General features: G+C 41.0%; 1 protein-coding gene across 1 annotated transcript in view; it reads right to left on the bottom strand.

Moving 5' to 3' along the window:
- The window catches only part of GRIA2 (glutamate ionotropic receptor AMPA type subunit 2), a 140,595-nt gene that overhangs the window by 5,346 nt on the left and 108,546 nt on the right, over window positions 1-26,703 (bottom strand). The window contains 4 exon segments of the mRNA XM_033958667.1: window positions 1,394-1,508; window positions 1,933-2,073; window positions 3,060-3,307; window positions 15,927-16,125. Coding sequence (XP_033814558.1) covers window positions 1,394-1,508; window positions 1,933-2,073; window positions 3,060-3,307; window positions 15,927-16,125 — 703 coding nt within the window.

The raw sequence follows: 26,703 nt of genomic DNA, 5'->3' as shown, positions 1-26,703 counted from the left end.
GAGCATCGTCCGGAAAGCTCAAATCACTTGGTAACTCAATATTTTCCACCGGTTTGTCGGAGTTCTGTGAATCTTCCCCTAGGTCTCATTGCATAAAGTGAGATCTGGTGGGGGCTGGTTTCAGCGTGGCTGCACTTTTCAAGGCTGTTTTGTTTGTTCCCCTGATGAGCCAAACATTGGTGAAACAAGGTTGCTTGTTGGGAAGATTGGAGAAGACGTGACAGTGTTGGAGCTCATGTCGTCTTTTGTCAGCCAAGTCCTTGAATGTGCCTCCTGAGCTGTTCTGTTTGTACTTTTTGGTTCTACACTGCTACATTAGTCTGAGGCTTTTTCTCCCTCTTTTTGGGTGCATGCTGGGTTTGAAGAGAGAGGGTACCTCAGTGCCACGATCACACAACATTTTGAATCATTATATGAACATATTATATGTTGTGCGTCCTCGTATAATTTGTTAACACGTAAAGTGAGATCTAGAATAACATGAGTTAGTAGTACAATAGCACATCTTAATGGTAGCCCACATTGACAACACCCCTAAGATGGTAGTGTAGAAGGGAAATTAAAATGAGTGTTCTTCTTCTGGGGAATGGTTCTCATGATGTATTACCTTAAGAAAAACCTATGTTAAAAGTCTGAAAAGAAACCCTGCATTCAAAATGAATAAAAATCATTTGTGCACTAGGTAGAAATCTGGAGGCTAGATCTCCAAAAGCATACAATCATGCTTGTGTATACCAACATGCATTACCATGTTATTGCAATAGGACCTATTTATATAATGGCATTCAGTAAAGACATTAGTGCATGCTGATACAAAATCTAGACCAAATTTTATCAGCATATTATTATTAATGCTAATTGAATAGTTGTCTTGTGTTAATAGATAATATTGTCGGCTGACTTTCTTTGTGCATTGTGTGGCTTGTGATAACTTCTACAATCAAGATTAGCAAAAAAGAAAAAGAAAAACCAAAGCTTTAGCAGGAATATCCTTCAAACCCTATCTGTAAGTGAACTGCGCACAGAGATGGCTTTCAGCACGTACATATAAACTTCACACCATGATGGATTCCCTTGCCAATTACTCTTAGACATAAACACAGATCTTTACGACTACTATAACTGGATTTAGTGCTTATTAAGCTATTGTATCTTATATTGCACTTTCATGCATTAATTCATACCAACACATACATATGTACTCTATATTAACTTGCATGTGTATAGTTCTATACATTACGCAAATCAGTAACTCTGCAGGCATTACTTAAAATCTTACCAATGTATCTCATGCTTGTGTGTGGGTGTGCAAACTCTACGTTAAGATGGGTCATTCCCAATAACACACATGTGGGTTCATTTGGTTGTTCACACAAAACCTGCAGCGACTGACCTTACTTCCAGAGTCCTTGGCGCCACACTCCCCTTTATCGTACCACCATTTGTTTTTCAGCTTGTCTAAGACGCCTTGCTCACTGAGTTTCAATACTGCAAGGTTTACTGAGGTTCTTCACGTGGGAAATAACATAAATAACATTATTAATGTTATTTTATGTTATTCAATACATTTACACTGATTCAAGAGCTTTGCAAGAGCGATAAGCCATTGATGCGCCATTTGGCATAGGCAAACGGTAAGATTTGCAGAGTCAAATGAGCATCAATGTATCGCTGGAAGTAACCAGCAGATGCCACAGTTTGAAGTGAGGAATTTAGGTTGACAGCATTATAGTTTCTAGGTTGGGAGAGGGAAAAACAAGGGTGGGCATGGGATTATAATAGAGAGAGAGAACAAGGTATGATTGATTTTTTTTTTTTTTTTTTTTTTCAAATATGTAAGTGTGGGATTGATTTTAGAAGCAAAAGAGCATGGATGTGACCACACTCAACCCTGTGCATGACTGCTGCTTACTTAATTTTACATTGAGTTACCCATCACATTTCTCATTGGGGCTGACCTTGGAATCACCTCCCCCGCTGCCGCACTCTCCTTTGTCGTACCACCATTTGTTTTTCAATTTGTCCAACAGGCCTTGTTCATTCAGTTTTAGTACTGCGAGGTTAACCACATTTCTTGAAACGATAAAACATACTTGTCAGACAGGGTGAGCAATTTTAGACCTCTTTTTGATGTCTAGGGGGGAATTTTTGTCTGTTTGTTTGTTTGGCTTTGGACCTTTTTTTGCTTTTCACTTCTTCGCAAACCCTTGTTCGCATTAAAAAGAGAAGTGGGGCACAGGCCACAATGACACCTGGTATCAAAAACTCTACGGATTACTAATGGTCTGAGTCTTTGAGTATGGTGGTAGAGCATTAAAAAAAATAAAATAAAGGAAAGAGTGCTAATATGGGGAGCTCTAGATTCTACATTAATGTACTCACATCCACAACAAACATACAACAGTGCCTTGAATGTGATTCCACTAAGAAAACAAAAGAAAATTAAAAAAAAAAAAAAGAAACAAACAAAATAGGAACACAAAGAGTTAAACTACATAGTAAAGAAATATGTGCAAAGAACTAACGTGCATTTTTCCTTCCCCAAGCAGCATATCCCTTGTTAACTATGGCAATTTTCTTCAAATGCAACTTTTAATGTTAAAAATAAATAAATAAGTAAATCAATAAAAGCAAACAGAAGTTTTCTACAAGGTATGAGGACACTGGCTCATGCTGAATGCTAGGAAAGAAAAAAAAGCAAATATGTATATATTTATACGTATATATAGATAAATATAGATATAGGAATATATCTATATATCTATATATATAAAGAAAAAAACAATTCCTTGCATTGGAATGTTTTAAATTTGTTTCAAATAATGTTCAAATATTTCCTAAAAAGTTTCATTGAAAAGATTGAAATAATTTTGTACTTATTCTGATTGTAATTTTGAATTTATTTTTTTTTTTTCATTAAGGTTGTTTGCTTTTTTTTATTAATATATTAGGGCGTTACCTCATATCCTTATACAAACCATAGCACATTATTAATGATACATCAGGGTAGGTGGGATACTATAACAACATTTAGCACATTGTTATACTATTCCACCCACCTTAATGGGGATTGTTTGGGTGTTGCGATGCCGTAGCCTTTGGAATCCAAATTCCCTCCAACTTTCATGGTGTCGCAAGGCTTCCTTTGTTCGATGTATTCGTTCATGGTGGACTCCAGCAAGTAGGCATATTTCCCTTTGGACTTCCGTACCCGGGCTACTCCTTCCGCTGTAGTCTTCACAAATACTGAGGGCTCAGCACTTTTCATGTAAGTCCACATTTTATCAAATACTTGGATTTTAGATCTCTGCATACAAAACGATTTAGTATAGAGAAAGTAAATAACTAGAAATTCAGCTGTATAAATAAAAGCAATGCAATAATTCCTAAATCACTAGGGTTTAATAAATGGGATTAAGCATGTATTTTGTTAGATACATTCCTCATCTTTTATTCTACTAAATTTGGGGTCCTTTTACTAAGGCGCACTAACTGATTTAGCACGCGCTAACCAATTTACCATGCGCTAAATGCTAAGGCGCCCATTATATTCTATGGGCACCTTACCATTTAGCACACGCTAAATCAATTAGTGCACACTAAATCGATTAGCGTGCGCTAGATTAGTTAGCTTACCTTAAAAAAAGGACCCCTTTATTGTCTACCAGTTGGAGTAAAAAATGAGTGATCTTAAGTTAAAATGTTCCCAGTTGTGCACTATTCTGCTGAAGAGTACAGGAAGCCTTTCTTGCTAAGTGAACATTCCTTTGAGGGAAATTTGGTATTTAAAGCTTGGGATAGAAAATAATTTGTGGATTTATTAACTACATGTGTTTTAATTTAATTAAAAATGTAAAAATTCGTTATTACCGTATTTTTCCCTCCATAAGACACACTTTTTCCATCCCCCAAAAGGGGGTGGAAATAAGGGTGTGTCTTATGAAGCAAATACCCCCACGCCCCCTGTTACCTTATTTAGTTCCTCTGGTGGTCCGACGGTCCTGTTCTTCCCTCCAGCTGACTCCCGAACTAACTGCAGCAGCATCAGAGCGGGTAAAAGGCAGGCACGAGCTTTTCACACTCCTGCCTTGTCCCGCATCGCTGCATGAATGGTTGCCTCAGTTCTCACAAAAAATGATAGCAGCCATTCATGCAGTGACGAGGGACAAGGCAGAAGCACGAAAAGCTCATGCCTGCCTTTTTCTCATTCTGACGCTGCTGCAGCTAGTTTGGGAGTCAGCCGGAGGGAAGGGAAGGACCGCCGGACTGCCAGAGGAACTAAAATAAGGTACGAGGGGTACTGGGGGGCCCTGTCTGCCTGCTTGCCTGTCTCGGGGGGTGAAGTGCCCTGCCTGCTTGCCTCAGGGTCGGTGGCCCTGTCTGTCACTAGGCCTGGCTGCCACTAGGCCTTCCTGCCACTCACTAGTGCCTGCCTGTCACTAGACCACTAGGCCTACCTACCCTGTGCCCTGTCCCTGCCTACCACTAGACCACCAGAGGGGGGACAGGTACAGAGCCTAGCAGGGAGGGGAGACAGGGTGCAGAGCCTGACAGGGAGAATTTGGTTCAGAATGGGGTTTTTTCTTGTTTTCCTCCTCTAAATCTAGGGTGCGTCTTATGGTCAGGTGCGTCTTATGACGCGAAAAATACGGTACTTTATCTAAAGAATCTAATACCTTTGTCTGAGTTTAACCTTAGTGTTATAGCCCTAAAATATTAAAAGGTTAGATTGGTTAGAAAGTATAGTATTCATTTGCTTCAGTTTAAGTTTAGTTTTTACAGCCCTAGAAAACGAAAAGGTAGATATTAGATTGATTAGAGAGCCTTCAATTCTTTTGCTTTAATTTAATTTTTCTCACCCGTCACATGCACATGTCTTAATTTATAGTCAATTATCCCAATTAAGAAGACAGCAGGGAAATTTGTCACCACAGGGTATTTTCATAGTATTAAGCAGCAAATTATTTGCAGTTCACTAAAAGGGCAAACCCAAAATAAAAGCAGAATATACAAAACAATCTAAAGTCCATGTATATTAGTTTAGATATCCCTATTCCTTTAGCACCGATATTAAGATAAAGACAGCAATCCAGTAGTCAGATAAGTGCTATAGATCCTTTTGCATTATGTGCGATTATCTCCAAATTCATGAGAGATCATATATGTGAACTTGGTGAAAAAAAAACTCCTGGCTCTCAAAGAACAAGTCTGGTCTATGAAGGTCTAAAGAACAAACTTACAGAAGCTGTATTAGACAGGTTGATATATAGAAGAGACCTACAGGGACATAATATTGTAGATTGGAGGCCGCTTTTAAGGTGGCCGCCGACAACAGAGCTGTTTAGAGAATCCAGCCCTCAATTCTATCAGAATAATTGGCCTCTTTCACACAAATAGACCCTCACCAAGCAAGTATCTATGTTTATGTATTTTAAAATATTTGATATCCCACAATTATAAAAAGGTCAAAGCGGCTTACAGTAAAATATGACATATAAAATACTAAGGGGTCCTTTTATCAAGCCACGCTAGCGGGGTTAGCGCATCAGACATTTCATCACGCACTAACCCCCAAGGCCGGCTAAAAAACAAACGCCTGCTCAATGCAGGCGTTAGCGGCTAGCGCGGCAGGCGGATTAACGCACGTTAAATCCCTACCGCAGCTTGATAAAAGGACCCCTTAAAAAATACTAAAATGAAAGAATGCCAAATATTGATAGGGAAAAAAAGGGGGGAAAAAACATTCGTTACATACAAGGCCAAACATTCCAAACTATTTCCAACTGAAATATTCAAACCCATGCAATTAGTCTCAGAGACAGCGAAACCATTCAGCCAAATAATGTTACTAGGATGTGTTACCATTAAAAAAGTTAAACTGACTATATGCATCCTTTATGGATTGTTTTTAAGATCATTGTTTTTAAGTTATTTGGACGCATATTAAACTAAAAACTGGTACATCTGATCTTCTGTTCCACAATTGTTTTGTTATTTTGCTGCTTCATTTCCTTTTGGTGTGATTTGGATTTTGTTGTTTTGTCCTCAAAAAAAAATCATAAATATTTTTTAGGATGCACATTTCAGAATTATGACAGAATGCCTGAGCGCATCCTGTTGCACTGCATTTTTAGTTGCATTAGACATGCATTAGCACCTAATACAGCTTAGTAAAAGGATCTGAAAGGGGTGGCAACTGTAGAAATTATTTATCTTGGGAACATAAACTTCTCTGTGATTCATATCTTGACAACAAATCATACATATACTGGCTAACCAACATCATTAGCATAAAAGAAAGCTTATCTTTTCCTGGTACTAAAGAACTGATACAGTATTGGTGAAATCATCATATTTCAATCTCCAACTATTGATCTGGGAGTCATATTTTAAACTAACTGTAATACAACACATTACAAAAGTCTAATTTTGAAGTTACTAATGCCTTAAACCAACAATCTTAATTTATCAACAGTTATATATGGTAATAGCTGCTAAATTTGTAACTCATAAAAAGAAGCTTGTACTACTATCTGCATCTGATATTTAAAAGTTGAAACCTGACCTAATTTATCAGTACTCAGAAAGCAAGTTCTGGCATAAGGTAGAGTTGCATATGTTTGCTACAAATCTACATATTCACCTCTTCAAAATGATTATAATTGCAAAATGGAACTTGCTATGACATCAGATGGCAAAACGATTGTCTGTTACCACCCGATGAAACCATATCCAGCTCACAATAGAGAAGAAACGCATGACCAAGTGGCTTTGGAGGTCAAGCAGGGTCCCAGAACAGAAGAGCTCAGCAAAATGTTCCCTAAACCAACAAACATCACTGGTATCCCCTTGGACAGCATTACCGAAGATGTAGAAAACTAAATCCCCCAAAAGATCGATGACATCAATATTAAAAACAAATGGCCTCTATTCAGCATATTGCTTTCAAGTTTCGATCAGTCAACTTGCGATCTTTGTGGTTTGGATTATTGCTTCCATACATTTCAACCAAATGTTGTTGCTAGGATTGATCTTAGACTTATTGAGTTTTTTCAAGGTCCTATTGTAAGTTATGCAATCATTGGGACAATTTGTTTTTCACTTGCAATCAAGACTCCTGATGCAGGTCAAGAGGCCGAAACATGTTCACGTTGAGTACTTGCTTATGTTGTGAATTAAACATTTTTAGCACCATAAGGTCATCTCCACTGTATTTTTGGTGTTCAGTACAATTTGTGGAGTTTGTTCTTCTGTTCCTTTCTTCACTATACTACATACATCATATGTCTCTGAGGGTTGGTTTGTATTATCAGCTAGAGAGTAGGGTGATCTGGGCTCCTGGACAACAAATGATTAATGTAAGTAGAGGTTAGGGCCCCCAACTACCGTGGGCCCTCAGATACTGCTCTATTGTCCCAATGGTCAGTATGCATCTGTAAGGGATAGATATTAAGACTAAGGTCCAGGGTATAGATAGGATTATTACCCGAGACTTATTTTCACCCCGTTATCCCAAACTGAATTGTCCCAGAGATTGAGATTTACAGGCAACGTGTCTCAGGTATAAATTTACAAAGTTTATGAGTGAAAAAAATTGAAGAATGAAAACAATATATTTATCTTTGCTTGGTGCTTCTGAAAGGACAAAGGAAGAGTGGCATCAACAAAACAAGTGAGGCTGTTCTGATCCACATACAGTAGTCAGTGGAAATTAAGAGCAGATCTGAGTTTTATTCAAGTTTTATTAAAATTTGATTGAACGCTTCTATGAAAAATCTCCAATACAGGCGAATGTACCACTCCATGTTTACCTTCCTGGGCATAAAAGCTTGGAACAACCTACCAGAAATGATCAGAAAAGATACTAAATTAACGTCATTCTGGAAGAGGCTGTAAACCTTCTTATTTGACTGCTGAATCCAACACGTCTCTCTTTGAATTGAACCTAACCTCATATTATTCTGGATGCATCAGACTTCTCCTACCTGTCAACAGAACCTTTCCCGCTCCCCTTTTTCCTTCCCCTCAAACAAGGCCTCCTCTCTAAGTTCCCCCTCTGCCCCTTTAACCTTCTCTGTAAGTTGCCTAGAGCCTGACTAGGTATGAGCGACACACAAATGGAAGATTAGATTAGATAATTCTAAGCGATTTACAAGTAAAATAGGGGATCCAATATCATAAATAAATAAAATAACATGTACAAAACGGAACAAAAATAACTAACCAATTAGTGGGAGGAAGTAGAGTGGGAGGAACTACAATTCATAATAGGATAGAAAACATTAATGTGTATCTGCTGTATGAGTTAATTACTGCCTGTTGTGTTTCTCTTAAATAATGCTTCTCAACAGTGCAGACTTTTTATGATAAGTTTTGTGTTCACTCCTTGATTTGTTATATCTCTGAAGCAGCTTGGTTGTAGGCAAGCACTTAGGTACTTTTATTAAAAAAGAATGTTTTGAAGCACTGTTTGGATCTGCTCTTGTTTTGCACTGACTGCTATATCTAATCTAATCTTCCATTTGTGAGTCACACAAGCCTATACAAGCTCAAGGTGACAGATCAGGGAGGAAGAGGGAAAAGGGAGAGGAAGGAGGGGGTGAGGAAAATGCAATGGGAGGGGCCTAGGTGGAGGGAGAGGTGATAGACAGAAGCTGAAACAGTTAGTTGTCAAAGAGGTGAGTCTTCAGGTTTTTCCTGAATGAGGTGGTTTGTCTCCTTCTTGATTGCTTCTGGGAGGTCATTCCAAGTTTATACTCCCAGATAAGTTAGCATAGAGTGGAAAATTTGCTTGTAGTGGAGGTACTTTGTGAACGGCAAGTTTAGTTGAATTCTGTTAAGGATTCTTCTGGATGTTGAACAAGCTGTAAAAAATAGCTGGATGAGCGGAGTAGCTGAGTTTCCGTACACAATATGGTGTAAGATACATGAAATTTTGAAGTTTATTCAGGATGGTATTGGAAGCCAGTGTAGTTGTCTGATGAAGGTGGAGATTGAATCATATTTCTTTAATTTGTAGACTTGTCTAATGGCTGTGTTCTGGATGAGCTGCAGTTTGTGGATAAAAGTGGTGTTAATGCCTAAGTAGGTGGAGTTGCAATAGTCTAGTTGAGGTAAAACCATCATCTGTACGATCAGAGCAAAGTGATGTGAAACATAGAAACATAGAAGATGATGGCAGAAAAGGGTCACAGCCCATCAAGTCTGCCCACTCTAATGACCCACCCCCTTGATTTTACCCCTCCTAGAGATACCACATGTGTATCCCATTTCCTTTTTACCCCCCTAGAGATCCCACATGTGTATCCCATTTCCTTTTAAAATCTGGCATGCTGCTAGCCTCAATCACCTGAAGTGGAAGTTCATTCCAATGATCGACCACCCTTTCGGTGAAGAAGAACTTCCTGGTGTCGCTATGAAATTTCCTACCCCTGATTTTCAGCGGATGCCTTCTTATGGCCGAGGGACCTTTAAGAAAGAAAATATCATCCTTCACCTCAATACGGCCTGTGATATATTTAAACGTCTTTATCATGTCTCCTCTCTATCTATGTTCCTCTCTCTATGTTCTCTATGTTCCTCTCTCTCTATGTTCCTTGTGCAATTTATTCAGCCTTTCCTCATACAGGAGATCTTTGAGTCCCGAGACCATCCTGGTGGCCATTCGTTGAACCGACTCAACTCTCAGCACATCCTTTTTGTAATGTGGCCTCCAGAATTGTACACAATATTCCAGATGAGGCCTCACCATGGATCTGTACAACAGCATTATAACTTCGGGCTTCCGGCTGATAAAACTTCTACGGATACAACCTATCATTTGTCTTGCCTTTAATGAAGCCTTCTCCACTTGATTGTCAGTCTTCATGTCTTCGCTAATGATCACCCCCAAATCACGTTCCGCCTTGGTCCTAGCTAAGGTCTCACCATTTAGTGTGTAAGTTCTGCACGGATTCCTGCTGCCAAGGTGCATGACCTTACATTTTCTAGCACTGAAGCTTAGCTGCCAAGTCGAGGACCAGTGTTCCAATAGAAATAGATCCTGCGTCATACTGTCTGGCAAAGTGTTCTCATTTACTATATTGCATAGTTTGGCGTCATCGGCGAATAATGTGATTTTACCCTGAAGCCCCTGCGTCAGATCTCCCACAAATATGTTGAAGAGGATCGGGTCCAAGACCGAGCCCTGCGGCACACCACTGATCACCTCCGACGTTGTTGAAGGGGCACCGTTCACCACCACTCTCTGAAGTCTACCGTTTAGCCAATCACTGACCCATGCAGTTAATGTTTCTCCCAGTCTCATTGATTTCATCTTGCTCAATAATCTGCGGTGTGGGACGCAATCAAAAGCTTTACTAAAGTCCAAGTACACGACGTCTAGGGACTCCCCCACATCCAGTTTCCTTGTTATCCAGTCAAAGAAACTAATTAGATTGGATTGGCAGGACCTGCCCTTGGTAAATCCATGTTGGCGGGGATCCCGCAGATTCTTCTCGTCCAGGATCGTATCTAATTTATGCTTAATTAGTGTTTCCATGAGTTTACTCACTATGGATGTGAGACTCACCGGTCTGTAATTCTCAGCCTCTGTCCTGCAGCCCTTTTTGTGAAGTGGGATTACATTGGCTGTTTTCCAGTCCAAGGGGACTCTTCCCATACTCAAGGAAAGATTGAAGAGCACGGATAATGGCTCTGCCAGGACATCACACAGCTCTCTAAGCACCCTGGGGTATAGGTGGGTGGAAGTATGGCCTTGTGAGTCGCATTTGTCGCAGTTGTCGCATAGTGTAGATGGTCTTTTTTTAGATTTGTGATTCCATTGTGAGAGTGTCGTCTAGGATGCAGCCGGGTACTTTGGTGGATTTCTCCATTGTGAGAGTAATGCCAGATGGAAGGGTGAGATTAGACATGGTGTTCTGTTGCACGGTGCAGAAACCAATGGCTTTGGTCTTGGTGGTGTTCAGTTTTAATTTGTTGATAATTGCCCAGGTTTGGATTTTAGCTATATTGTTTGAGATTTTATCGACAATATTTGGTTGGTTATAGGTTATGGGAATGAGGAGGGGGATGTCATCGACTTAGGACAGTATGGTTTTGTCCTTCAATTTGATGTGTCCCAGCAAGCTAATGAATAAATTGAATAGGATTGGGTATAGCGGGGAGCCTTGTGGGACACCACAGATTGCCTTCCAAGGATTGGAGTATTCTTCCTGCTTTTTGACCATTTATTTGCAGTTTTGTAGGAAGTCGGCGAACCATTTTAGTACAGTCCATGTTATTCCGATTTCTGAGAGTTTGGTTAGGAGTGAAGGCAGTATTAGGACAGTTTTCAAAGTAATTTGCACGGATAACAATAGCTACTGTAGCTAGGTAATTTTCCTGGGCTGTAAACTACCCTTCACTTAGCATGCACTCAAGTACATTTGTACCAGTGGACTCCTGCTCAGATTTTCAAATAGAAGCCCTATTCATTTGACACTGTCCTCAGCAGAGACATGCCACCTGATATTCAGAGCTATTTAGCCAACTCCTGTGGTTGGTGCTGAGCCCGTATATTCAATGCCAGGCCATTTCTGGTGACTGGCATTGAATATCCAGTCTATTTTTGGCAGCTAAAAACTTAGGGCTCCTTTTGCAAAGCTGCAATAGAGGTTTATACTGCGGGCCAGCGAGGCAAATGCTCCGATACTCATATGAATTCTATGAACGTCAGAGCATTTTCCTCACCATCCTGCAGCAGAAACCTCTATCGCAGATTTGTAAAAGCCATCATTAGCCGGCTATGTCAACATTCAGTGTTGTCTGGCCAAGTTTATAATGGCGAAAGACAGACCAGCTATTTAAGAAGCCCATTTTAGGCGCTAAACTTCACCAGCCAGGGCTTTAAATTTCATGGGTAGCCAGCTTGCCACTAAGCACTAATATTCAGCAGCAAACTCGCTCAGTTCCTAGGCGGGCTAGAAATGGGCTTAGTACATGGAAAGTCCAACATTTAACACATGCTAAGCCCAGTTACTAGCGCACTTTAGTAAACATACTCCCAAGGATGAATGGAGTTTGTATGAGAAGAGACATCTGCCGGGGGGAGGGGGGATCTGGACCCAGAAATTCCCCATAAGGTAATCAGACAAGGGAGTGTCAATGGTTACTTATGAAAGACTTCCTTTTTCATTTTTGGGACTCAACCTTTTCTTTGAAGGCAGAATATTTCAGTACGTTCTAACACATAAGGCTTGATTTGATGATTTCTCAAATGTACTGTTGACTCCTGCACTGCAGTCTTATTATTTATTTACTAGCTGAAGCCAGCAAAACATTTTCAACCCAATGAGCGTTTCTCTTAAATAATGCTTCTCAACAACTCCATGCTCTTGAATCACTGCTTTGGCTCCGGTGTAACTAAGCTGCTGTTGATACGTGTGTGGCACACCTTCAGTTGATCTTCTTGATCAATATTGTCAGAAAACATATTCAGGATTACTCTATTACATCTGTTCGAAGCTGCAGTATGCAGTGGCCTCATAAAGAACAGTTCTATAACAGTATGTCTATATATAACATGATGAAAGGTGCCTGCTTCTCTTTACAGTACATTAGCATAATGGGTCAAATCTGCCTCTATAATTTAAGTGTGAAATGTGTATAAATTATAATAAAAATATCAGTAAGACAGATGGGGGAGAAACACTTGAATACCTGAATGTAAACCGCTTAGTTTATAAATGGTATATAAATACTGAAATAAATAAATAAAAATGAAATATATTCACAGGAATCATCAAACAACAACAAAATAAATGCAAAAAAATGCAATAAAAGGAAATCAAGAAGGAGAAAAAGCATCAGAAAAATGATATCAACTGCATTAAACAAGTACTTCAATTTTTCAATCACAGGCAAAAAAAAAACCCCAAACAAACAAAAACCCACCCTTCCAATAGTCCTTGTTGTAAGCAAACTAATAACCTTATTCAGTAATATATCAAATTCACTTTTATCACTCAATCTTGATTTAAAAACATTAAAGTGCAAAAAAAAAAAAAAAATTGTGTTTGAAACGTAACAGATTATTTAAGCATGTTAACAGATTCTTCAGCTGCTTTTAACAATGGCCAGTGTTTCAAAAGTTTATATGGTCCTTTTACTAAGCCTTGTTAAGTGCTAGAGTATGTTTACCACAGTTTAAAAGGGTTTACTGTGGGATAAACTCAGGAATCCTATGGAAACTTCTAAACTGGCACAAATAAACAAGAGATACCACCTTCCCTAAATAGGAAAGCAAAGGCAACAGCAAAGGTGACCTGGGGTGCTCAAATGCTTTATTGTATATCGAGACTCAACATGATCATGTTTCGACCTATAAGGCCTACTTCAGGAGTCTGAATATTATTTCAAAAGATATCAAGAAGTATCTCAAGAAATCAATGCCTGTAGAAATTATACAGTTATTCAAGTAACTCCAAGGTATATGTCTTTAATTCAGCTCTTCTTTTCTTAATATAAATTTACATACTGTCTTTGCCGAAGACCTCAGAAACACCACTCCAACATCCCATAACATATATGTTTTCTTTCTAAGGGGAAATATTTTTACTTATTTTAGTAGTAGTCAACCTTATTTACGTCTTGCTGAAAATATTTATGAGTCGGATGACAGCGGTACTGTGTTTGGGGGTTGTTGGGAGGGTACGGCAGGAGGGTTGGGTACCCTCCTGCTGGCAATCTTTGGGGGGGGCGGTTCTTTCGGCAGGATGGGTTGGGCACCCTCCTGTCGCGAACGTCAGGAAGGGGGGTTAGGGAGACTGGCAGCCATAGCTGCGGCCGATATACTAATTGTGGCAGATAAAGTATAGTGGCCGCGTCTACTTACCATGTAGGCCAGCATTTTGCTAGCCTACATTGTAAGCATCTCCTGCTCTGCTAGGGAGATGTGTAGGGCCGCCTAGGTTCGCCTAAGGCTACCGCCTAGCCTTAGGCGAGCTTAAGAACATAAGAACATAAGAAATGCCTCTACTGGGTCAGACCTGAGGTCCATCATGCCCAGCAGTCCGCTCACGTGGCGGCCCAACAGGTCCAGGACCTGTGCAGTAATCCTCTATCTATACCCCTCTATCCCCTTTTCCAGCAGGAAATTGTCCAATTCCTTCTTGAACCCCAGTACCGTACTCTGCCCTATTAGGCCCTCTGGAAGCGCATTCCAGGTGTCCACCACACGCTGGGTAAAGAAGAACTTCCTAGCATTCGTTTTGAATCTGTCCCCTTTCAACTTTTCCGAATGTCCTCTTGTTCTTTTATTATTTGAAAGTTTGAAGAATCTGTCCCTCTCTACTTTCTCTATGCCCTTGCGGGCCTCCCTAGGCTCCTGTAAGTGCCTTCAATATAGGCGGCCTGCCTGGGGAGCATTTTTTAGAAAACGTGCCTCCCGATTGGCTGATTAGGCAGCTGCAGGACGCCTACAGCTGCCTACAATCGGGACGCACTTTGCAGAATGTCCCTTATTTCACAAGGCAAATTGTTCCAGAGCTATGGACTAATGCCACCTAATAACCACCAAAATTAAATCATTTTACAGTAAGTTGAAGCTGAGGGAATTATTAACCTGATTTCCCTTGAAGATCTTAAATTTCTCAAAGCCGAATAAGAGCTAATCATTTCTTGGCAGTAATCGGGGGCTGCACCATACGAAATTTTGAAAATGAACTTCAAAACTTGAAATGGATTCTGGCCTTAACCGGTAGCCAGTGAAGTCCTGCCAGCAAAGTTCTGATCCTATCACAACTGCCTCCTAGCAGTAAATTTGCCATTGCATTCTGAATTATTTGAATCCTTCTGATTTTAGTGTCTTGTAATCCTAGCCACACAATATTACAGTAATCCATTTGGCTTAATACCATGGCTTGCAATACTGTTCTGAATTCAGAATTCTAATAGAGGATTAAGCCGTCAAACTAGTTTCAATGTTAAAAAATGTCCCCTTCGCTATTTTGTTAATATACTGTTGTCACAAAGAAAGGAATCCAACCAGTCTGCAGTAAGGGCTCCTTTTACAAAGGTGCGCTAGCGTTTTTAGCGCACCTACCGGATTAGCGCGCGCTATAGTGAATGCTAGCTGAAACTACCACCTGCTCAAGAGGAGGTGGTAGCGGCTAGCGCGCATGGCATTTTAGCGCACGCTATTCTGCGCGTTAAGGCCCTAACGCACCTTCGTAAAAGGAGCCCTAAGTGTCAAACAACGAAATTCAAAAAAGAAACTGCAGGATTGTTGTACTTGATACAGGAACTTTATTTTAGTCAATAAAACGTTGTTTTGTAGTGGTCCACCTTTGTTTAGAAACAAGGACCCGACACGGTCCGTGTTTCGATTAACACATCTTCCTCAGGGGTCCGAGGTGTTCCTTTTGAGATGAACCATGTGGAGCACAACAACGTGCAGAAGATTTCAGAGCTTGTGAAGCAGCCGGAATGAAAGAGGTGCGTCTCAGTGTGAGGCCGACAGCAAGGTTTTGTTGTCGGCCTCGCACTGAGACGTACCTCTTTCAGTCCGGCTGTTTCACAAGCTCTGAAATCTTCTGTACGTTGTGGTACTCCACATGGTTCATCACAAAAGGTTAATATACTGTTTCCATTTCTAAAAGTAGTCAATGGAAGACTTCAGAAGGGTAGGACCATTGCACAGGGGACAGGAATCCCCAGGGACAATAGATAGATACCCTTGCAAATTGCTCTTCCGCTGCTAGTTCCTGTACATAGAAGTAATGTTACTAAATTGGAAAATATTTATTTTCTTTCTAGGGGAGTGGACAATTAATTTAAAGCAGAACACATGCAGACAGTTAAATACCACACTAAAAACAAACAAAAAAATCCTGATACATTGTATTCATTTTACCAACATAGAATGCTATAATACAGGAAATTCTTACCCGAAAGAATTCTTTTGTAGAGCCAGAATCCAATGTTCCATAAGCAATTTCTGTTTGCTTTGAAAGATCCTCTGCACTTTCAATGGGGGACACCATCCGCTCCACCGTCAGGAAGGCAGCTAAATTGGCCGTGTAGGATGAGATTATGATCAGGGTAAAGAACCACCATACACCTCCAACAATGCGCCCAGACAGGGATCTAATAACAAGTATGAAATGGATTGGTAAAATGAAATGAAAAGACCTGCTAGGAATGTGTTATCAGGTTTAACGCTACTTGTACTTAAATCGGGGAAGTACTTCAAATGTCCTTATTACTTCCCCGAGCTCTATTACAACAGGAAACTGAGGTAATACACAATATGGAGGATAACCTACACAGTGTTTGTAGACTTTGATGATTAGGGATTGTTTGCATTTGAAGAAGTAATTGCACCCAATTTCTTTTCAAATGACAGTGCCCCTGATTAATAAATACATTTAACCTTTCCTTTGCAAAGCTGCGCTAGCGTTTTTAGCACCATCCGTGGTGCTAACAGCTCGGACGCTCACAGGAATTCTATAAGCATCGGAGCTGTTACCGCAGCGGCCGACGCTAAAAACACTAGCACGGATTTGTAAAGGAGGCGGTTAGTAAGCTGACTCCACTTTGCATTCTTTAATATAGACTCTGATGCATGACGCATGATGTAAATATGATACGAGTGAGAGAAATAAATCCAAGATGGCATACCAAGAAAAGTTGCAGTAAAGAATTTTCATAAGATGATTGGATAAATTGTAATACTGTAACTCTTTTAATAAAAGATTTATTGTAGATTTAATGGTGTACTCAAAATAGAAGCTACACTGAACACGGTTCATAGACAACCCCGCGAAAGACAAAGGCGCGCGCCGACAACTGAGCACAAGACGGAGGTGCGCGCCGAAGAAAATTACAGTTTTTAGGGGATCCGACGGGGTGTTTTGTTGGGGAGCCCCCCCCCCCAGTTTACTTAATAGAGATCGCGCCGGCGTTATGGGGGGTTTGGGGGGTTGTAACCGTCCACATTTTACTGTAAACTTAACTTTTTCCCTAAAAACAGGGAAAAGTGAAGTTTTCAGTAAAATGTGGGGGGTTAAAACCCACCACAATGCCCCCACAATGCGGCGCGATCTCTATTAAGTAAAGTGGGGGGGTTCCCCCCCACGCCCCCCCCCCCGTCGGAGCCCTAAAAACAGTAATTTTCTGTGGCGCGCACCCCTACACTGCGCTCAATTGTCTGGGCACGCCTTTGTCCCGGCGCGCTTTTGACCTGTCACCCTGAACACAGTGCAACATTTAGCGTGCATCAAGCTTCAGCTGACTGGATGTTTCTCAGACATGATTTTCTGAAAGCCAAGTGTTTCATAGACCAGAACAAATAACAGAACAGAGCAGTTGTTGCAAGCAGAGAGGAAATATTTTATCCCAAAAGCTAAACAGTCATCTGAAGCTGCATCAAGTAGAGCAGGACGCCATGGGTTCCTCCTGCTCCCAGTAAAAAAGGGGGAAAAAAAGTTATAAAAGGAAAAGATGGCAATGTCCTTGGTTTGACTTCAATATAGAGTAGTTAAGTAACTATCTTTTCCATCTCCTACATATTTTTATAGTGAGGCCAAAAAGGATCAATTCTATAAAGGTCACTAAAAGTTAGCTGGCCAAAATCTAGGTGATAAGTGAGTATTCTAAAACAGCAAATTTGGGCACCTACTCCCAGATTCTATATACTGCGACTAAACTTGCTTGCGCAAATCTGTGCGCCTTGCCAATTTGCCTGCGCAACTTAATTAGTTAACAAGCCAATCCGCATGGATTAGAATTTACCCGCACCAATTTGTAAGCGTACTTTAGAGTGGTTCGCATAAATTCGACTGCATGGATTTCAAAAAGGGGTATGGCCAGGGGAGGAGCATGGGCAGGTCGTGGGCGTTCCTAAAAGTTAGGTTGCACTGGTATAGAATAGCCCCAATCCATGCACAGTTTGAGTGGAGGAATTTATGCCAGGTTTCAATGGCTGCACCTACTTTCTACTCATGTGTTCAAGCGCTACGCGATAGTCTATAAATCACACCTAACTCCGGATGTGGTTTATAAAATAATACTAAGTGCAGATTATTTTGGCACTGATTTTTAGGTGACAATATTCATATCACAATTTAAAAGAATTAATTAATCATTTGAATAGTTGCTCAGACCCACAACCTTAGTGTTCTAGTGTAAAGACACACAACACCAGTTGCCATCAGACCATCAAGTCACTATTACATTACATTACATTAGTGATTTCTATTCCGCCCGTACCTTGCAGTTCTAGGCGGATTACAAAAGAAGCTAACTGGACATTTCCAGGAAAATTACAATTTTGGATTTAGGATTACAAAAAAAAAGATAATTGGACATTTCCAGGGGAATTACCATTTAGGGAGCTATTTACATGGTTGAGATTTTGCAGAGGAAAATTGCAAGAGGGGAATTTACAAGGGAAGGGGTGGACAAGGGGAAGAGTTAAGATGTCTGGATAAATTTTTTGAATAGCAGGGTTTTGATTTCTTTTCGAAAAGATTTGAAGTCGCTCGTTGTTGTCAGCAAGTGTCTGTACCACCATATAACAATCCAACATCCATTTACTATAAAATAAACTTATCTTTGTGGTGGTTACTGCTTCTCCGATAGTTATTTAATAAGCAGCTGGTGTCATAAAGTGCTTGTGCGTGTACTAATAAATAATGACTTCTGGAAGCCAAAAATTACAAATATCTTCCCTTCTACTCGAGTTTCGCCTTGTGTAATGTTTTTGTAGTGAGATGTTATATTATATTATATGTTTTTTGATAGATAATCCCTTCCCGAGGAAGCACAAGGCGAAACTCGAGTAGAAGGGAAGATATTTGTAATTTTTGGCTTCCAACAGTCATTATTTATTAGTACACGCACAAGCACTTTATGATGCCAGCTGCTTATTAAATGACCATCGGAGAAGCAGTAACCACCACAAAGATAAGTTTATTTTATAGTAACTGGATGTTGGATTGTTATATGATGGTACAGACATTAATAGTGCCATGATGGTCTGATGGCAACTGGTGTTGTGTGTCTTTACACTAGAACACTAAGGTTGTGGGTCTGAGCACTATTCAAATTATTAATTCTTTTAAATTGTGATATGAATATTGTCCTATAAGTTATTATCACAATTGAAAAAATATATATCCGTATATTTATTTATTTAACTGATTTTTAGGTGACATAAATAGCCTCTGCCCCCCCTAATGCATTATAAAATGCTAGGGGAGGTCAGCAATTAATTGCCAAGATTTAGGCAACACCACTTATGTCTGATGTATGGCAGGAGTAAGGCCCACTTTTACTAAGGTGTGCTAACCAATTAGCGCGCGCTAAACCCTAATGCATGCATGTTAGACTTTGGACACGTTGGCGTTTAGCGTGCGCTAATTCGATTAGCGTGTGCTAATCAGTTAGCGCACCTTAGTCCAAGAGGGGGTAAATGTGAGCACCTAAATGCAGCAGGTAGGCACAGTGGCGTAGTATGGGGGGGGCAAGGAGGGCATTCCGTCCCGGCACCATGTTGGTGGGGATGCCGGCAGCCCTCCTCCTCTTTGCCTCTTCTCACTCCTCCCCTTGCCGTGCACGCGCCCCCTTCCCTTCCCCCGTATCTCTAGTTGTTCACCGCCATGAGCGACAGCTTCACCATGTTCCTTGAGACCATGTCAGCTCTCCCGCTGATGCCACTCCCGGGTGCCACGCATAGGGAATGACATCAGAGGGAGAGCCGCCGGGGGTCGCCAGCTAGAGGTACGGGGGAAGGGAAGGGGTGCACACGCGGGGGGAGCAGGGAAGAGGACAAGGGTGGGGGAGGGGCTGACTCCGCCCTAGGCACCTCTCACCCTCACTACGCCACTGTGTAAGCACCTAACTCACAGTATTCAATAAGGCGCATGCTGAAATAGTTAGAATGCCCATGGCTCACCAATACTTCAGACCATATAAGAGACCTGTTCCCAAGTTTTTAGAATTGCCCAAGGCACTTTGAGTTGACAATAATTTAATTAAATAGTGAAGGTGAATTATCAGTTTCTGGGGAATAACCTTTTGAATTTCTCTTGGGTTTTCACCCGGGTATATCCCACAGATAGCGTGCACCCTAAAGCATTACCCAAAAACATCATATATAATCACCATCTTTTTTTTTTCCTTGATAATTCAAAAGTGCTCTGTGCAATTTAAAAAAAAAAAACTTTTAAAACAATCAATGTGAGTGTCACTGTGATTCCTGAATGGGAAAAAATCAGTGAAAAAAAGTTGCAACCATCAATCAAAAAGTTGCTTTAATTTATCTGGAGGCGATCGCAGCTGTCCAAATAATCTAGGGTACCTTAACTGAATGCCCTACAGAGACCCCCCCTGCTTCTTGTCCTTCCTCAGGGGCAAGCTCAGAAGTTCAACCCGCTGCCATCACATGTCCTCCATCTCCAAAACGCCGTGACTAAAGAAAACACTAAATGTGACTGCATTTAAAACCAGGAAGTCTCCTGGGCAATGCCTATTCCAGCGTAGAACGTGATGATATCATGATCTAAAATCCACTTCATGTAATTAGTTAGTCAACACCTGAAATTTGCTGCAGTCAGCCATTCAACTGATTTGTTCATGCCGTACGGCATGTACGAACGTAAAGTGTAGATCCAGAATTGTTCCCTGGACAACAGAAATGTTTTCCTGTCCCCATCAAAGTTCTGAGGAACCTGGTCTATTATATACCAGAATAAAGGCCAACTATAGAAAGAAAGGAACAACTTGCTCACACTCAGAGATGAAGACTATTTATCTCAAGTGCCCAAAGTCTACAACCAGAGCATATCGTAGTTGTTAAACTTACACCTGGGCTATCATTGATGTTTGTCTTATTTTCTCAGTGAGCTATATTTTAAATTATCTTATTTTATTTAACTGTGAACTATTATTTGTTAAAAATATGTCTCAATCACACAATGGTACTGCTACTGTTTGCTGAATAGTACTTAGCTCGGGTTGAATATTATGCCCGGCTTTCATCCCGACGGAAGATCTCCGTTTCGCTGTACTTCAATGATCGAGAGCTTCTTCAGGACAGCATTCAGTTAGATATTTGGTTTTTAATCACATGTCTCCTCATATCTAACTGAATGCTGTCCTCTTTGCCATTATACAGTAGAATGCAGGTAGTCCCGGGGGTTAAGAACGAGTTACGTTTTTAAAGGTGTTCTTAAGTCGGATTTGTATGTAACTCAGAACTTGTAGATTTTAAGACTCTTGCTGCTTACCTCTGCTCCCAGCTGACAAAAGGGCCAACTGTCCCTAGCAGTGTTCCACCTAAGGTACAGCATGCACAACCACACACTGTCCTTAATGTGGCCATCCATCATTCCTGAATCTGCTGCAGGAGAAATGTAGGAGTCTATGCCACTGGAAATGCTGCTCAGTGAAATCAAATGAAGCTGCAACCGCATTCTTAAGAACGAGTCATACTTAAGCCTGGCGTCTGTAACTCGGGGACTGCCTGTAACTAGGAACCGAGTTATAGAATAGCGCCTAAGTGCACTTTGAGGGTCTTACTTCCAGTGCCCTCCCCATCCCACTTTTGACGCCATTTGAGTGCGAAAAGTTTGGTGTATAATCGGTGACTTAAGGTTTGGCGCACTGCATAGAGCAGCCCTCAAATTGCACAGGGGCTGATTTATTAAGATTCGGGCACGTGCGGGGAATTGTAGTACAGTCTGCGCCACCGCCCTGTCACTTTCGGCTGCAGGTGGCCACCTGCACTGATAAAAAAAAAACAAATTACCTGCACGGTTGGACCATGCGTCTGATGGGCTGGACAAGGTCATTCCTCCCCTCCCCCAATACAACTTGCAGTGCAGCCAGATGTATCAAAGGATTGCAATTCTATGAGCGTCAGAGCAAGTTACCACCGCCGCTGGCGCTAAAACTCACGCTATGCGTTCGTAAAAGAGGGGGGATAGTTCCTATGAGCGTCAGGAGCAGTGCAGAGAATTCAGTACGCTCCTTGTGTAATAGAAGCTTAATATCCATGTGTGGTATTATTGTTATAGGGCAGCGGTTTTTTGCTCTGTAATTTCAACCTACAGGACATACTTTTAACAAAGGATCACTCATTCCACATCTTGACTTAGAAGCTTCCTTAAGAAATGAGCTGCAGGCTCTGGGATCGCTCCCTTGCAATCAGATGGATATGCTCTGATGAAAGTACAATGAGCCCCAAGGAAAATGCTACAGCTGTACGCATAGTACTGACACATTCCAGTTAACCATACAGCAGTGATGGACAGCTCTGAAACGTTAGCTATTTGCGCATGAACTGATCAACATCCCAGGGAATATAGATCAGACGCAAACCGCCCGCTCAGCACGCCTCCCTTGATGTAAGATGCAGGAACCAAACGCTCAGCCTGTTGATGAGCTCAGGGCATGCAGGAGTATGATTCTAGTAGCCAAGATGCCAAAATAATGGAATTGCAGCTCGATAACAATGGAATCGAATGGCTTTTCTGAAAACAAGGCTCCAGAGAAACATTGGTCGTCAAACACCGAAACCAATTACGTGTTTATAACAAACCTAAATATATACGGGGAAAATGGGGCTTATCAAATGGAGGGTAGTGAAAAATGTTGGATAAATATGTCAGACAGAGAGGGCCAAAAAAAGCAGTATGTTCTGAGGGTGGAACAAATCATTCTTTGGTTCGTATATATTATCTATCTCATTCATTGAGATTCTTCCCCCTGGATTCTGTATGGGTTACCCAAAGTTATGCACTCGGTTTTGGGCATGGATCACAGATCCACTCACAAAATAATTAGCTAAATTGGTACTAACAATCGGTGTTAACAAGCGAGTTACACTACTTATGAGGAATTCAGAAAGCGTCTAAACACCTATCTGTTCCTGAAGTATCTAGACAACTGACCCGTACAACTCTTTCTCTTCAATAACGGTTCTCTTGACCTATGAACCACTTTCTTCCACCTCTGTTAAGTTCAATCAATTTGTACCATCTTTTAATCTATGTGAACCGCATAGAACTTCACGTATTTGCTGATTGTACCCTTTCTCTGATTGTACCCATTCGCTGATTGTCCAGCCCTTCTTTATTGTAAACCGCCTCGAACTTCTAAGGCTTTGGTGGTATATAAGAAATAAATTATTATTATTATATAAACTGTTATTATTATTATTATTATTATTATTAATTGGCAGTAACTAAGAGTTATGCGAACATCTGCCCCATTCCCTATTCTATAACATGCACACCTAGGGGGCCTTTTATTAAGGTGCGCTAAGGCATCCGTTATATCCTATGGGCATCTTAGCATTTAGCGCGCGTTTAATCTTTAGCGCACGCTAAATCAGTTAGCGCACCTTAATTAAAAGGACCCCTAAATTTCAGGGTGCACAACTTCAATGGGCTGTGGGCATGGGAGGGGCAGCCAATTCTGAGGTGCTAATAGCTTGTTAGCAGCAGCAATTAAGCTTTTTAAATAAGTAAGGGCTAGATTCACTAACCCCCGATTCCGTGTCCGATCCGTGCCCGATTGCATGCAGGACGACGAGGCCTGCATGCAAATTGAGATGATTGTTGACACGACCCCCTCCCCCACTGCATGGATCGCTAGAGAGCAATCCCAGCGCATGCGCAGACCATCTGTAGATGGTTTGCGCAAGCGTCTAAGTCCCGCAACTTTTTAAAAAAAAGTTTTACTTTTAAACAGCCCAGCGAGCCCGTGGTTTTAATCTGCTTTAAACCTGTGGGTTAAAACCACGGGCTAGCAGTGCTGGAAAGGGCAGGAGATCAGGGCTGATATGGGGCAGAGAGAAGATCGGGGCAGGCAGGAGATCAAGGCTAAGATGGGGCAGAGAGCAGATTGGGACTGAGAAGCAGGGAGGCAGAAGGCAGGGCAGTCGGAAAGGACCTCAGCAACTAGTCCTCAGCAGTCGCTTACTTTGGATTGGCCAGCACAGTCGGTGTTACTTTTTTTAATTTTTGTGAATCACTTCCTGTCTGCATTTGAATGCCATTCCCCCCTCATTTGCATGCGCGGCTCGGAGAATGATCGAGACAGAGGTTAGTGAATCAGGTCGGAGGGAAATCGGATCGTAAAGGGCTCGCAAACCAATCAGTACACAATCGGTTTGCTTAGTGAATCTAGCCCTAAGCGCCTAGATCAGCGTTCTTATTCAAAGATGCCTTTGATCTGTAAATTCTTTATCTTCAGACCTTCTAACAGATGGGATCCCACTAACCCTATATATATCTCTGTCCTATTTATCAATATAGTTCTCGCCTCCTTTCCCAATATACGTTAAAGTACATCTGTCTGTATTATTTTATTATGTACAACCCAATTTTATAGCCTATGTACTCCGCTTAGAAATGTGATAAGCAGATCAACAAATTTTAAATAAACTTGGTGCCTAACTTTAGGCATCTTTTATAGAATCTGCCAGAAAATGCCAATTGTGCTAGTTGTCCACACAATTCATTTGTTATTTTCTTTACTGTTTCAGGACCCTTGAAGAAGGCAATGCAATGCCGAAACATGGCCTGTGTAGGGTCCGGGTCTCATTCCTTGTGCATATGATGCAATTGTAGTACTTTTGACACAGACATTTTTTACCGACATGCTTTCACTTTTCTTATATGGAATTTTGTGAAATAAACCTTTTTATATAATTTTTTATATAACTTCCTGATTCTCCTTTTTATATAACTTCCTGATTCTCCAGAAAGGCCATTCCACAAAGAGCACCCTTTACAGAGCTAGCTTTGGGCTTCATTTATTGATTCTAGTCCTTTATGATATATCACTGACTTGTGTCACTATCCAAAATAGATAAATATTAGGACTGCACATAGATTAATCACGATTAATCGCAATTAAACATTTTAATCGTATAAAGCACCCTCCCCCCTCACATTTCCTTCTATACTCATACAGTGGCAAATATAGACAGCAGAAGCCCGCCAACATTTAACTTGTATAAAATAATTTTAAGTGTGAAATAAAGTGTTCTACAAACTGAAAGGTTTTTCAGGGTCAGTGACTGAAATCTGGAACCAGTAGGTCTCAGTTCATTTGAGTTTGATGGTTCTGAGCAGGTTTCTGAGACCCTTTTCCTAGCTTTAAATATATCACTTGCTGTGATTATGTGGGTTGTGTAATTGCCACCTATTCAAACCACAAGAGTTAGCCGAGCATTGAACCCCAATATTCAATGTCAGGCCATTTCCGATGACTGGCACTGAATATCCAGTCTACTTTTGGCCTCTCGACTTCACTGGCCATTGGTCTAAATTTTGCGGCTAGCCGACTAAGTCATGTGACATAGCCAGCTAGCCAAAAATTGCTAATTGTCAATATATGGTGGTCATCTCGCTTAGGTGGCTATGTGCTATTTAAACTCTTGGCTGGCTAAATAGCGCTGAATATGGGTTGAGTGTGATATTTTTAAAATCCATTAGTGTCAACCTTGAGTCATAAAGACAATAACACATAAAGACTATGAGAAAAAGTATAACTGTTTTTCATGATGCCCTAACTTCTATAAACCTATTGGGTAACAGTTGCTTAATTCATCTGTTTTCTCAGGGTTTCCACAGCTGGCATCATGCTTGGTGCAGGTTTCCTGGACTCGCTGCATCTTGAAAGGTAGAACCGGCATTTCAGCCATCATGCTGTGGCTTTCTTCAGGGAATGCTGTGAGGTCTGCAGTTTGTCATTATATAGTAGGTTCTCAAACCCGATTGGTTTGGCCTTGAAGTAAATGATGCAATGAGAGCCATAAACCTGCCACAAGCATGATGCCAGCAGAACGTATAACCCAGCTTCATGGGGAGAACATCTTTATAAACGCACCAGAGAATTTTCCATGCTATGGGAAAAAGAGATATAAGAACATAAGAACATAACCCCTACTCTCTGCCTCCAAACACATACATTTTATGAGCATGTGGGTAGTGCACACTGATTCCAAAACTATCCGTGAGGTACCTGAGCGTACCCCACAATAGTGGAATTTAACCTTCAGTAAGCATGCTTTAGTGCAGGGGTCTCAAAGTCCCTCTTTGAGGGCCACAATCCAGTCGGGTTTTCAGGATTTCCCCAATGAATATGCATGAGATCTATGTGCATGCATTGCTTTCAATGCATATTCATTGGGGAAATCCTGAAAACCCGACTGGATTGCGGTCCTCAAGGAGGGACTTTGAGATCCCTGCTTTAGTGCTTACTGCAGCTTAATAAAAGAGCCCCAATGTGATGCAGTTATTTACACCTATTCAGATGGTATTAACTGCAATGCAGTATCTGTCATATAATAATTAATGAATGGTAAGATATGAGAAGGGCAAGTCCATAACCTGGAGACCAGCTTTTACATGCCCTTTACGTCTAAAGTACTAGCACTTACGTAGGTATATTATTCTTTCTAAGCTGAGCAAGAGTCCTCCACCTACAGTCCTGCCAGTCGGTGGTGCTGTTTCAGTATCACATTTTCAATAGTGAGGGACAGACAAGCTCTGCAGGACTCTAGAGAACCTGCCTGTCTCTAGCCATTGAAACCACAATATTGAAACAGCATCCTCCGCTGGCAGCAATGCAGTTGGAGGACTCTCACTCAGCTTAGAGGGAACAGTGCATAGGTATATGTGCCCTTATCTATGAAAATGCCAGTAGGGC

Source organism: Geotrypetes seraphini, chromosome 1 (genome assembly GCF_902459505.1).
Source record: "Geotrypetes seraphini chromosome 1, aGeoSer1.1, whole genome shotgun sequence".
Lineage (NCBI taxonomy): Eukaryota > Metazoa > Chordata > Amphibia > Gymnophiona > Dermophiidae > Geotrypetes > Geotrypetes seraphini.
This window is presented reverse-complemented; position numbering and strand designations above follow the sequence as displayed.